The 13,166-nt window shown below is 43.2% G+C and overlaps 1 protein-coding gene across 1 annotated transcript; it reads left to right on the plus strand.

Moving 5' to 3' along the window:
* Nucleotides 1–3,017: 3,017 nt before the first annotated feature.
* LOC116358626 (complement C1q tumor necrosis factor-related protein 3-like) lies at nt 3,018–5,176 on the plus strand. The gene is made up of 3 exons (XM_031810527.1): nt 3,018–3,529; nt 3,765–3,890; nt 4,523–5,176. The coding sequence occupies exons 1-3, from the start codon at nt 3,427–3,429 to the stop codon at nt 4,666–4,668; spliced, it is 375 nt and encodes a 124-aa protein (XP_031666387.1). The 5' UTR covers nt 3,018–3,426; the 3' UTR covers nt 4,669–5,176.
* The last annotated feature ends 7,990 nt before the right edge of the window (nt 5,177–13,166 follow it).

Genomic DNA, 13,166 nt, shown 5'->3' on the forward strand with positions numbered 1-13,166 from the left:
ACAATTACACATCCCCTTAATGTCTCAGATCCCTGAGTGTTGTACATAATGTTAATATACATCCCCTTAATGTCTCAGGTCCCTGAGTGTTGTATATAATGTTAATATACATCCCCTTAATGTCTCAGGTCCCTGAGTGTTATACATAATGTTAATATACATCCCCTTAATGTCTCAGGTCCCTGAGTGTTGTATATAATGTTAATATACATCCCCTTAATGTCTCAGGTCCCTGAGTGTTGTACATAATGTTAATATACATCCCCTTAATGTCTCAGGTCCCTGAGTGTTATACATATTGTTAATATACATCCCCTTAATGTCTCAGGTCCCTGAGTGTTATACATAATGTTATTACTCACTCATTTTAATATCCATGATTGCATCATTATTTTACACAGTTAGTTACATTTCACTATTGCACATTTCCAGAATGAGTGAGTCCATCCCCATCCCCTTAATGTCTGAGTTCATTTAGTTCAGGTCAGTGCATGTGGCACAAATCGGTTTTTGTACATTATTGAGCAATGATACAAGGAAGAAGTGAAAGAATGAATCATTGAAAACATTCACATTTGCCCTCCACTGGTTACACCAACCACATCCTGTGTATAAGCACAGAGAGGAAGTAGGAAAGGGTGACTTCCTGCTACTAAATCTGTTATCTGAGACTAAATCTCTCAGATTGGGCCATGTCAGAAGACTTGCATGGATAGTGTCTTGTGCCTGATTCACACAACAGGACCTAACTGTACTGGGTTGGTTCTGGTGTTTTCTTTTCACGTTGTCCTCTCCAGCATGGTGCCAGTCTGGTGGATACGTAAGCAGGCCTGCCCAGTTCGGCTCGGCTCGGCTTGGTACGGTTTGGCTTGATTTGGCCCGGTAGTGTAAATCAGGCATTGTTGAACTCAACATGCAGAATCAGTATTGAATTAGTACAGATACAAATATTGGACACAAATATGGGAGATGAGTCACGGTAAATACTTTCCCCCTGGTAATTACAATTGCTAAGACACTTGTAATGAAAATGGGTTCCACTTGATCTCCATCTTAACCTCATGAGCACAACATAATATTTTTTTGTTAAACTGTAAGTCAAGTCTCATTGCTTTCACACACAATGCAAATGCTTAGCACATTCTTGCAAAACAGCAAACACAACTCTTAACAAAAGAAGCAAAACTCAGTTGAGTTTTGACAAACAAAATTAAAACATCTGGTCACAGCTGATACAACTTACTTCCACGAATGTGGACCTCTTTTCTGCTCGTGTGCAACACTTCTTTGCACAATTGTTCAATCAGCAATCATTCCTTATTCATGCTTAAAAGAGGTCTCCTCTGAGTTGCTGTTGGCAAGAATGGACCAAGGAAGAGGCCAAGGGCAAAGACAGAGGAGAAGTAGAGGGGCCCATAGGGGAAGAGAGTTCAGCTCTCAGTTCAAATGCAATATTTTGGATATTGTTATTGGATAATGTTATTGGATATTGTTATTGGATAATGTTATTGGATAATGTTATTGGATAATGTTATTGGATAATGTTATTGGATAATGTTATTGGATAATGTTATTGGATATTGTTATTGGATAATGTTATTGGATAATGTTATTGGATATTGTTATTGGATAATGTTATTGGATAATGTTATTGGATATTGTTATTGGATATTGTTTCTGGATATTGATATTGACAATCTTTCTGCATTGGTCATCTTTGGTAAAATGATTTTAGGACTAAAGAATGTAGCCCATGCTGTGATAATATGTTTACTTGCCTTTTGTGGTAATTCTATAATCATAGTATCAACAAATGGGCCAGACATATAAAAGAGAGTTAACCATGTGAGAGTATGTTGATAGTATTTATTGGGGCGTTGTGTAACAACTGATTGAAATCACTTTTCATTTGGTAAGTTGTATGTTTTGATGGAGGTAGTTGATTTTGTGTCATTTATTTAACGTTTCGAGAGTCAATGAGGGGATTTGCAAATGCTATGTCTTTTTTATTGTGAATTCTGTTTGGACAAAATGTGCTCAAGCAATTGAGAGAAACTGTAATAGCACGCCGTAAAAATATGACTTTCTAATGTCAATAACATCACATGTCAGGGTTAAGTGCTTGTTATCAGTTATCCCTTATCACTTATCCCTTGTTATCACTTATCAGTTATCAGTTATCCCATATCACTTATCCCTTGTTATCAGTTACCCCTTATCACTTGTCCCTTGTTATCGGGCATCCCTTATCAGTTATCCATTGTTATCAGTTATCAGTTATCCCTTATCACTTATCCATTGTTATCCGTTATCCCGTATCACTTATCAGTTATCCATTGTTATCAGTTATCCCCTATCACTTATCAGTTATCCATTGTTATCGGTTATCCCTTATCACTTATCCATTGTTATCAGTTATCCCTTATCACTTATCAGGTATCCATTGTTATCGGTTATCCCTTATCACTTATCGATTATCCATTGTTATCTGTTATCCCTTATCAGCTATCCATTGTTATCGGTTATCCCGTATCACTTATCCATCGATATCAGTTATCCCTTATCACTTATCACTTATCCACTGTTATCAGTTATCCCTTATCACTTATCAGTTATCCATTGTTATCAGTTATCCCGTATCACTTATCAGGTATCCATTGTTATCAGTTATCCCTTATCACTTATCGGTTATCCATTGTTATCAGTTATCCCTTATCACTTATCAGTTATCCATTGTTTTCTTCTGTTCACCTTCACTGTATTCACTTGTTGTTGAACATGCATCTTGTCTAGCCTATTACTGTAAAACGGGTTCATTATACTTTTTTAAAGCATGCATTTCTCAAGGTTATTTCCTTGGGAGTTGGATATATATTGAGAGAGAGAGAGAGACGACTGAGACCTGATCAAAACAAACCACAAGAGGAGGAGACTTATTGCCACCATATTATTGATGTTTTCACATGCCAACTTTAAGTTAATCATTGCTATTCAGGTATTAGTTTCTTGGTGAACGTGTATCTTGTTTATGACACTATTTTGAAGCAGTCAAGTTATTTCCTTATGGCAGTTGTTAGGACAGGCAGGGTATATAGAGAGGACTGAGACCTGAGCAAAATAAACCACAAGAAGAGAAACACATTCGAGACAAACAACCAAGACAACAAGAATCCAGCATTATCATCAATTTTCTTCCAGTCTAAGAATGAAGACAGCGGCACTTCTGCTAGCCTTAGTCTTCTGTCACCTGTCAGTGGCTCAGCTTCAGGACTCTGACGAGATCAGAGTGAATGACATCACTCAGCAGCTAGACTACCAGAGAGCAGAGCCAAAGAGATTCCTGCAGAGGAACAGGCAGTAGAGGCAGAAGCCACGGTGGACAGCCAACAAACCTGCTAGTCCAGCATCTCCTGTGTGCTGAGAGAGATGCGAGCTGCAACGGCAGAGCAGAAAGCAGAGCTGACAGCAGTGGGAGCTAAACTGAGAGCCAGTGAGAGTCAGGTGGAGGAACTGAGCAGAGCCCTTCAAGGTAATAGATTGAGATCCATACAGATGATACGTATGACTGTTTATTCAAACTCAGATGACTGTAAACTAGCAGCACATTTGCTGAGTATGATAGCAGTTTTTCTTATATAAATCGACGTAAACTTTTCAACTAACATTAGATAATTCTGTAACAACTAAATAAGTGATGAGGAATTGATGTATAGATCCCACCAGAACATGGACTTTAACCCAGTGTTATCATGGACATATTATAGGTAGACAGGTGGCTTTTGTAGTGTCCATCAGCAATGTGGGCCACATTGGCCCCTTCAACACTGAAATCACTCTGATCTACAAGAATGTCTACACAAACATTGGAAGTGCTTACAACCCATCAACAGGTAGGCCTCTAACTCTCTAGACTCACTCTCACACGCTCTTCACTTAATCAATAGTTCCTATTTTAATAAGAAGCCTTAACAGTTCATTATCGTTCCTCACAGTAAAAGAAGACGGGAATCATTATGCACTCAACTGACTGAAGCAGTACAGACCAAAGTGTTTTCAGTTACATGTATAAGATCGGTTGTTTGAATTGTCAGCAGCATACCAACCTGCATCCCACTGCTGGCTTCCCTCTGAAGCTGATCAGGGCTGGTCCTGGACCAGTAGGAGATGCTCTTTCCTCTGGTCCCCCAAAAAAGATACCAAGGCAGTGATTGGGGACATTGCACTGTGTAGGGTGCCGTCTTTCGGATTAGACGTTAAACGGGTGTCCTGACTCTCTGTGTTCACTAAAGATCCCATGGTTCTTATCATAAGAGTTGGGGTGTTAACCTCAGTGTCCTGGTTAAATTCCCAATCTGGCTCTCAAACCATTACGGCCACCTAATCATCCCCAGCTTCCAATTGGCTCATTCATCCCCAGTATCTATTCCCCAGGTTGTTGCTGTAAAGGAGAATGTGTTCTCAGTCAACTTACCTGGTAGAATAAGGGTTGAACCTTTTTCATTGCCCTGTCCCCTTCCTATAGGAATCTTCACAGCACCGGTCAGGGGAGTCTACTACTTCAGCTTCTCAGGTCACAACAGTTCTGCCAGACCCATGGGGCTTCGACTGATGAACAATGGAGAACAGATGATTACTGTGTACAACCACGTCTCTGGAAAACCGATATGAGACCGCAACCAATGGCATCTCGCTGCAGCTGAATGTAGGAGAGCATGTTTACATGCAACTTGGGGCCAATACATGGATCTTTGACAATAGCAATAACCACAGCACATTCATTGGTCATTTGCTCTTCCGTCTGTGAGGAGAAGGAAGCTCATTGGTTGATTTCCAGTCATGTAATTGTTCTCAGTAAGGTAGTTCTAAAACCAATGTTTAGGGCATATTGGTTAATCAATGTGGTGATCATATATGAACACTATTAAACTTGTGAATATTTAGAGTGGTAATACAGGTGTACATATTAAGCTCATTCTTGTGTAATATATTTTATATGAAACTTGCTGATTTAATCCTTTTGTCTCTTAATAAAAACCTTAACTGTATATATTTATCCAGAGTGGTGCTGAAATTAGTCAGCTACACTTTTTATTACACAACACTAACTGTAAAACACTTTGGGCTACAATGTGTTGTACGAGAAATGCTATGCAAATAAAGTGTATTATTGTTATGATCACATGTCAGTCATATTGCTTTCACATACCCCTGGTTTGTCATTCCACGTAGTAATCAATGTTATTCAGGTATTAGCTTCTTGAGCCACGTTTATACCTGGTACTAACATGCGTTCTTTGTCCTGATCTTCTCCACATTCTGATTTTGCCCACATTTTTAGACAGTTGTAGACAATTAAAAAGACTCTGATCTGGTTTTGATTAGATCTTATAAGTGTAAACGGACAAGATCGGGACAAGTTCAGGATGAAGGATGCATGTTAGCGGAAGGTATAAACGGGGCTTTGGTGAACGTGTATCTTGTTTATGACACACTTATAAAGAAGGCACATGTCAAGGTTATTTCCTTATGACAGCTGATTGGACAAAACAAACCACACCCGAGATAAATAGAGACCAATGTACAAATAATACAGGTTATCTTATCAAGTCTGTCTCTTCAGAGGTTGATATCCGACACAGTAAACATGACTACAATAGGCTATACACAGGAGGCTGGAGGCACCTTAATTAGGGAGAACGGGCGTATGGTAATGACTGGAGCGGAGTCTGTGGAATGGAATCAAACGCATGATTTCCAGGTCTCTGATGCCATTCCATATGCTCCGTTCCAGCAGCCTCCTGTGATCCAATAGAACATGTAGTAAATAGATCTAGTCACTGTGTAACAGGGTGATCCAAACACAACCCCCCCCTCCCCAGATCACTGTGTAACAGGATGATCCAAACCCCCCCCCCCCTCCCCAGATCACTGTGTAACAGGATGATCCAAACACAACCCCCCCCTCCCCAGATCACTGTGTAACAGGATGATCCAAACACAACCCCCCCCCCTCCCCAGATCACTGTGTAACAGGATGATCCAAACACAACCCCCCCCCCCTCCCCTCCACTCTACCACATAATATCCTACATTGGAGATCTCAAATAGATCTAGTCACTGTGTAACAGGATGATCCAAACACAACCCCCCCCTCCCCTCCACTCTACCACATAATATCCTACATTGGAGATCTCAAATAGATCTAGTCACTGTGTAACAGGATGATCCAAACACAACCCCCCCCCCTCCCCTCCACTCTACCATATAATATCCTACATTGGAGATCTCAAATAGATCTAGTCACTGTGTAACAGGGTGATCCAAACACAGCCCCCCCCTCCCCTCCACTCTACCACATAATATCCTACATTGGAGATATCAAATAGATCTAGTCACTGTGTAACAGGGTGATCCAACCCCCCCCCCCCCCCCTCCCCTCCACTCTACCACATAATATCCTACATTGGAGATATCAAATAGATCTAGTCACTGTGTAACAGGGTGATCCAACCCCCCCCCCCCCTCCCCTCCACTCTACCACATAATATCCTACATTGGAGATCTCAAGTATTCATTTGTTAATTCCTCTGAAAGGTCATGGGGAGACAGGGCTGTGCTGAGTGAGCAGGCCCCCCCATATGTTCACTCTCAAGCCCCTGTGAGGGCCTGGCGTGGATGGAACACACTGGTGGAGGGTCGTCAGAGCAGTAACTTATTAATAGAGGTGTTTAGAGGTGAATAGATAATAGAGGTGTTTTCTGCATTAACAAATGTTTTCATGAGTATTATATTCTCTTGGTCTTATTGTGAGTGCACATTCATTGTGGTTATTCTACAAGATACAGAATATTTTTCATACCGAGAACACTGAGAAGAATGTGTCTCGTGTCCATTAAGACTGTATTGTAGAAGTCAGGTGAGTGTAGTGGTGACAACATGGGCGCTGAATCTCAATACTGTCCTCCTGCCCTCACCCCACAACCGTGACAGAGGGTACTGAGGGGGAAAGGGAGGGAGGAAGGGGTCCCTGAGGCTAGGGATGGTGTGTGTGTGTGTGTGTGTGTGTGTGTGTGTGTGTGTGTGTGTGTGTGTGTGTGTGTGTGTGTGTGTGTGTAAGAGGAGCTGAAGGAGGACAGGCTCATTGTACTGTCTGGAATATATGGAGTGATTCAAACATGGTTTTACACGTTTGATGTGTTTGACTCCGTTCCATGAATTCCATTCCAGACATTACAACGAGCCCTTCCACCTATAGGTCCTCCCACCAGCCTCCTCCTGTATGGATGTATGTGTTGTTTATGTTGGGGGTAATAATCTCTCTGTGTCCATATGGTTTAGATGCTTATGGTTTAGATGCTTAAAAGAAACAGGGGGGTACTTGGGGATGAAGCTGAGGGAGGGGTTGGGGGTTGTAATTAGGGATGGGGGGCTGAGGGAGGGGTTGGGGATTGTATTTGGATTGGGGGAGAGGCTGAGGGAGGGGTTTGGGGGTTGTATTTGGGATGGGGTGGGGGGGTGGGGGAGGGTTCAGGGGTTGTATTTGGAATGAGGGGGGGCTGAGGGAGGGTTCGGGGTTCACTTAACTACTACATTAATAGAGCCAATGACAGCATGGATGTCCTCGGTGGGAAAATATCAGGATCTTTCTGCTAATCTCTCTCTCGCTCACAGGCCCGGCTGACTGAACAGTAGAACTACATACTGAGTGGAGATAAATAACCATGGCAACGAAGTTAGTGTCATACGATCGGCTGGTCTCTCGGCCCCAAATGAGATTAAAAAAGGGTCAGGGGTCAGTGAGACATCTGATGTACCGCAAGCCAACAAGGACATCACCTCTCCTTCCTGTGTTTTGTTTTGAATAGTCATTTCAACATGTTCCATCTTCCAAAACAGAGTGAGCTTTCACTTTGGATTCAACACCCTGTGTAGAGACCATGTGTATCTGTAAGGGTTCAACTCTCAAAATATCCCTACTTTCACGTTCACTTTGAGGGTAAGTGAAGAGTAAAAGATATAGCTCTATATCTCACGGATCACACTGTGGCACTGATTGATTCCCTTCAATGCAGAAGTGAGACTGTGACAACTTCCCTCAAAAGAGGAACTGTTGCGACACACCAGCACACTAAGACAATATGATGCAGGGCCAGGGTCCTGCTCATTAGGCACCAAACGGAAGAAAACAGACAAACGGGGAGGGACTACCTGTTCCTGTCCAATAAGAAAACCTCCTTTTGCAAAACGTTTTCGGTTGTATTTTGCCCGAATGTACACGACCCAGGCTAAAGGATGAAGGACAACAGGTTACCATGGCTACCCCATGGCTAAAGCATCTCCAACCTTACGTGAGATCACCTTATGGGTCAGGCTGTGTACCTGAGAGATTTTTGGCCTAATGGCCTCTCCACCTGGCCAGGCTAAGTATTACAGTGTGTGTGAGCAGTTGGAACTGATTATTACAGTGTACCTGTCAATAAGCAAACCGCCATTGTATTTCACCCTTCTAGGATCCATCATCATTCCTCAAAGGAATCCCACCTTACCTATACAGGACCACGTCACAGTATTATACACACACATGCATCCCGTTTAGTCATGGCTTGCAAACGCACAAAAACATACAAGGATGCATGAATGTACTGTCCGCAAGCACACAGTAAGAGCTATATGGCCAAACCAGTTTTGTCACGCCCTGACCTTAGTTATCTTTGTTTTCTTTATTATTTTGGTTAGGGCAGGGTGTCACGAGGGTGGTATGTGTGTTTTTGTCTTGTCTAGGAGGTTTTCTATATCTATGGGGTTTTAGTATGTCTAGGTATATGTAGGTCTATGGTGGCCTGAATTGGTTCCCAATCAGAGACAGCTGTTTATTGTTGTCTCTGATTGGGGATCCTATTTAGGTTGCAACTTTGGTTTTGTGGGCTATTGTCTATGTGTAGTTGCATGTCAGCACTAGTTGTTTATAACGTTTTGTTAGTTTGTTTAAGTGTTCTTCGTAAAATAAAAGAAGAATGGGTTCCAATCACGCTGCGCCTTGGTTTCCCCACAGAGTTAAACATAGTATCACTGTTTCAATGGGTTGATCCAGCTGATCGTACATCTGTTAACAGCAACAACTAAACCATTTAGAAAACTCTTTCTCTGCATACAGTAACTATTTCTCCGAAATGTATCTGTCTGCCTGTCTGTGTCTGCCTGTCTGTGCCTGTCTGTGTCTCCCTCCCTCCCTCCCTCTTCCTCCCTCCCTCCCTCTCCCTCCCTCCCTCCCTCCCTCCCTCCCTCCCTCCCTCACTCCCTCCCTCCCTCCCTCCCTCCCTCCTCAGGGATCCCCAGGTCCGACTATTGTATACTAAACCAGACCTGGTTTCCCTAGAGATTCTCTGTGGTGAATATTAATTTGAGCTGTACAATTCAGTGTATTCTTCAAACGTTTTGCATAAATCATGATGTCACACACAGATCTCACACACGGATTCTGCACTGACTGGACAAAGAATCAGAAACACAAAGCTTTATAACTATCAATGAGCTCCATATTCTGAGGTATTACCGGAAGCTTCTAATCTAATCATAACATACGTAGGTGACGGTACACTCATACTGCCTTTGTTTGGACAACATATCCATTTCATTTCAGGAATGGTAAGAAAGGTTTCTGATTGATTCTATTGAAAATTGTATTACGTATCCTACCCCATTAAAAGGGCTAATCTACAGTCGCTACATCCATTTTTGGACTAATAAATCAATGATTTATACTCATTGATTCTGGAAGAAGCTTAGTTCAACTGTCACACTTCGTCAGAACCCAAAATATAAGCTTGTTTTAAACAAACACACTACATCCTCAAAACATGGTTAAAACTATACTTTGGGATGGTCAGTCCTTGTATACAAAGCTCTTTCTATGAAATTGAGAGTTTTAGCTACAATTCTCCTATCCCATCCCTCAGCTTTTTACCAAAACAGAGGTGGGGTGTCCACTTTGTTGTAGTCTCAACTGCTGATTGGTCCTTTAAGTGAATGACTAGGCCTAACAATATGGTCCCAGACAGCCTCAAACATCCTCCATTTTAAAACTGGAACCTTATCTTTGTGTGATTTCTCTGAAAAAGCAAGCCTCAGACCATTAAGGTTGCATTGGTAGACGTAGGGCACGCCACAGTGCGTTAGTCTTGACTGTCAAGGGTCACTGAGTTCACCAAGGAAGCAGAACCTCTGTGATGATGACTAGAACCCTCAAGCCAGAAGGGAAGTAAACCATGTTAGCTGCTGTTCAACCTATTTTTATTTTACTAGGCAAGTCAGTTAAGAACAAATTCTTACTTTCAATGACAGCCTAGGAACAGTGCCTTGTTCAGGGGCAGAACAACAGATTTTTACCTTGTCAGCTCAGGGAGCTGATCTTGCAACCGATCGGTTACTAGTCCAACGCTCTAACCACTAGGCTACCTGCCACCTGGTGGAAGTCTTGTAAAGAATAGATATTGGGATCAGTTCTTTCCTGCCCTCACACCTCTCTCATTCGCTCTCTCGCCCTCTCCCTCCGTCTCGCCCTCTCCCTCCGTCTCGCCCTCTCCCTCCGTCTCGCCCTCTCCCTCCGTCTCGCCCTCTCCCTCTCACACACACACACACACTTACTGACATTAATACACACATACACACCTCAACATCCATAAAGTGTGCACACGCACAAACTGGAATTCTTCCTCGTCCATTCCACCACAGCGAAGTTGCCTTCCTCTCCCTTCCCCCGCCACATGTACCATGATGTATGGAATGTCTTCCCATTATAAAGCTGTGACTGGTCATTTTATGGACATACATACCAGCCCCAAACAGACTCGGGCTCGGCCCTTCCAAGAGAAGCCGTCTTTCTCTGCTTTTTCAAACACAACACCCCAACACATCATTTTCCCCCTGTCTGCTGCCTCATTCAAACACCCCAACACATCATTTTCCCCTGTCTGCTGCCTCATTCAAACACCCCAACACATCATTTTCCCCTGTCTGCTGCCTCATTCAAACACCCCAACACACCATTTTCCCCCTGTCTGCTGCCTCATTCAAACACCCCAACACATCATTTTCCCCTGTCTGCTGCCTCATTCAAACACCCCAACACATCATTTTCCCCTGTCTGCTGCCTCATTCAAACACCCCAGCACATCATTTCCCCCCTGTCTGCTGCCTCATTCAAACACCCCAACACATCATTTTCCCCCTGTCTGCTGCCTCATTCAAACACCCCAGCACATCATTTTCCCCGTCTGCTGCCTCATTCAAACACCCCAGCACATCATTTTCCCCTGTCTGCTGCCTCATTCAAACACCCCAACACACCATTTTCCCCCTGTCTGCTGCCTCATTCAAACACCCCAGCACATCATTTTCCCCGTCTGCTGCCTCATTCAAACACCCCAACACATCTAATTCCACCCTCTCTCTGCCTCATTCAAACACCCCAACACATCTAATTTCACCCTCTCTCTGCCTCATTCAAACACCCCAACACATCTAATTTCACCCTCTCTCTGCCTCATTCAAACACCCCAGCACATCATTTTCCCCGTCTGCTGCCTCATTCAAACACCCCAACACATCTAATTCCACCCTCTCTCTGCCTCATTCAAATAACCCAACACATCTAATTTCACCCTCTCTCTGCCTCATTCAAACACCCCAACACATCTAATTCCACCCTGTCACGCCTTGGTCTTAGTGTTTTGTGTTTTCGTTATATATTTGGTCAGGCCAGGGTGTGACAGGGGTTTATGTTATTGTATTTCGTATTGGGGTTTGTTGTATTTGGGATCGCGGCTGATTAGGGGTGTTGTATAGGCTTGGCTGCCTGAGGCGGTTCTCAATCAACAGTCAGGTGATTCTCGTTGCCTCTGATTGGGAACCGTATTTAGGTAGCCTGAGTTTCGCTTTGTCTTTCGTGGGTGATTGTTCCTGTCTCTGTGTAGTTTCACCAGATAGGCTGTAATTAGGTTTCACGTTCCGTTTGTTGTTTTTGTATTTATTAGTTATTTTCATGTATCGCACTTTTCTTCATTAAAGACATGAGTAACCACCACGCTGCATTTCGGTCCGACTCTCTCTCAACAAACGAAGAACGCCATTACACACCCTCTCTCTGCTTCATTCAAACACCCCAACACATCTAATTCCACCCTCTCTCTGCCTCATTCAAACACCCCAACACATCTAATTCCACCCTCTCTCTGCCTCATTCAAACACCCCAACACATCTAATTCCACCCTCTCTCTGCCTCATTCAAACACCCCATGACATCTGCTTTTCACCGTCTGCTGGTTGTTTCCCAGTACTCATGCCACTCCATCTCTCACACACATGGTTACAAACATCTGTCTGTCTGCTGATTGGGCTTGGCTGAAGACACAGAAAGCCCCCTCTGTCCCCTTCTGACTGCCTATATTCAGAAACCATGTGACAGGAAGCACCACTCGTCAACTATACCCAGTGTACCCAGCATGCCCTCTACTCTAACAGTTGGAGGGACCAAAAAACCATTCTAAACTGGTGCCCTTCAGTGTTGCTCGACTACATCACAGAAAAGTTGTGTTTATGTTCAACCATTGACAAAGCAAACAGGAACACGTTTCAGAACGGTGTAAAGAGATCAACATGTTTGAGATAGGGTTCCTGATGTTTGTAGAGGGCCTGAAAAACCAGAGGTCCAATAGGAGCCAGGCCTGGGCCTGACATATGATGAAACAGTAAGGCCTATAGATGTACTAGGCCTGCACATTTTAGTCATTTATCCAGAGAAACTTATAGTAAAGAATGCATACATTTTAATACTATTTTTTTCATAGTGGGCCCTCATGGGAATCGAACCCAAAACCCTGGTGTTGTAAGCACCATGCTCTACCAACGGAACTACACAGGACCTACAGTCTTAATAAGAGCCCACACCCACGCAATCACACCAACAGAATGAAGAGCACACACCCACGCAATCACACCAACAGAATGAAGAGCACACACCCACGCAATCACACCAACAGAATGAAGAGCACACACCCACGCAATCACACCAACAGAATGAAGAGCACACACCCACGCAATCACACCAACAGAATGAAGAGCACACACCCAACAGAATGAAGAGCACACACCCACGCAATCACACCAA

This window comes from Oncorhynchus kisutch, linkage group LG30 (genome assembly GCF_002021735.2).
Source record: "Oncorhynchus kisutch isolate 150728-3 linkage group LG30, Okis_V2, whole genome shotgun sequence".
NCBI lineage: Eukaryota > Metazoa > Chordata > Actinopteri > Salmoniformes > Salmonidae > Oncorhynchus > Oncorhynchus kisutch.

What these genes read in the sequence shown, in the direction of transcription:
- LOC116358626 (XM_031810527.1), top strand. Translation starts at nt 3,427, where the DNA reads ATGCGAGCTGCAACGGCAGAGCAGAAAGCAGAGCTGACAGCAGTGGGA. An exon ending in ACTGAGCAGAGCCCTTCAAG is followed by an intron (nt 3,530 to 3,764) that starts GTAATAGATTGA and finishes GACATATTATAG; the next exon opens with GTAGACAGGTGGCTTTTGTA. An exon ending in TGCTTACAACCCATCAACAG is followed by an intron (nt 3,891 to 4,522) that starts GTAGGCCTCTAA and finishes CCCTTCCTATAG; the next exon opens with GAATCTTCACAGCACCGGTC.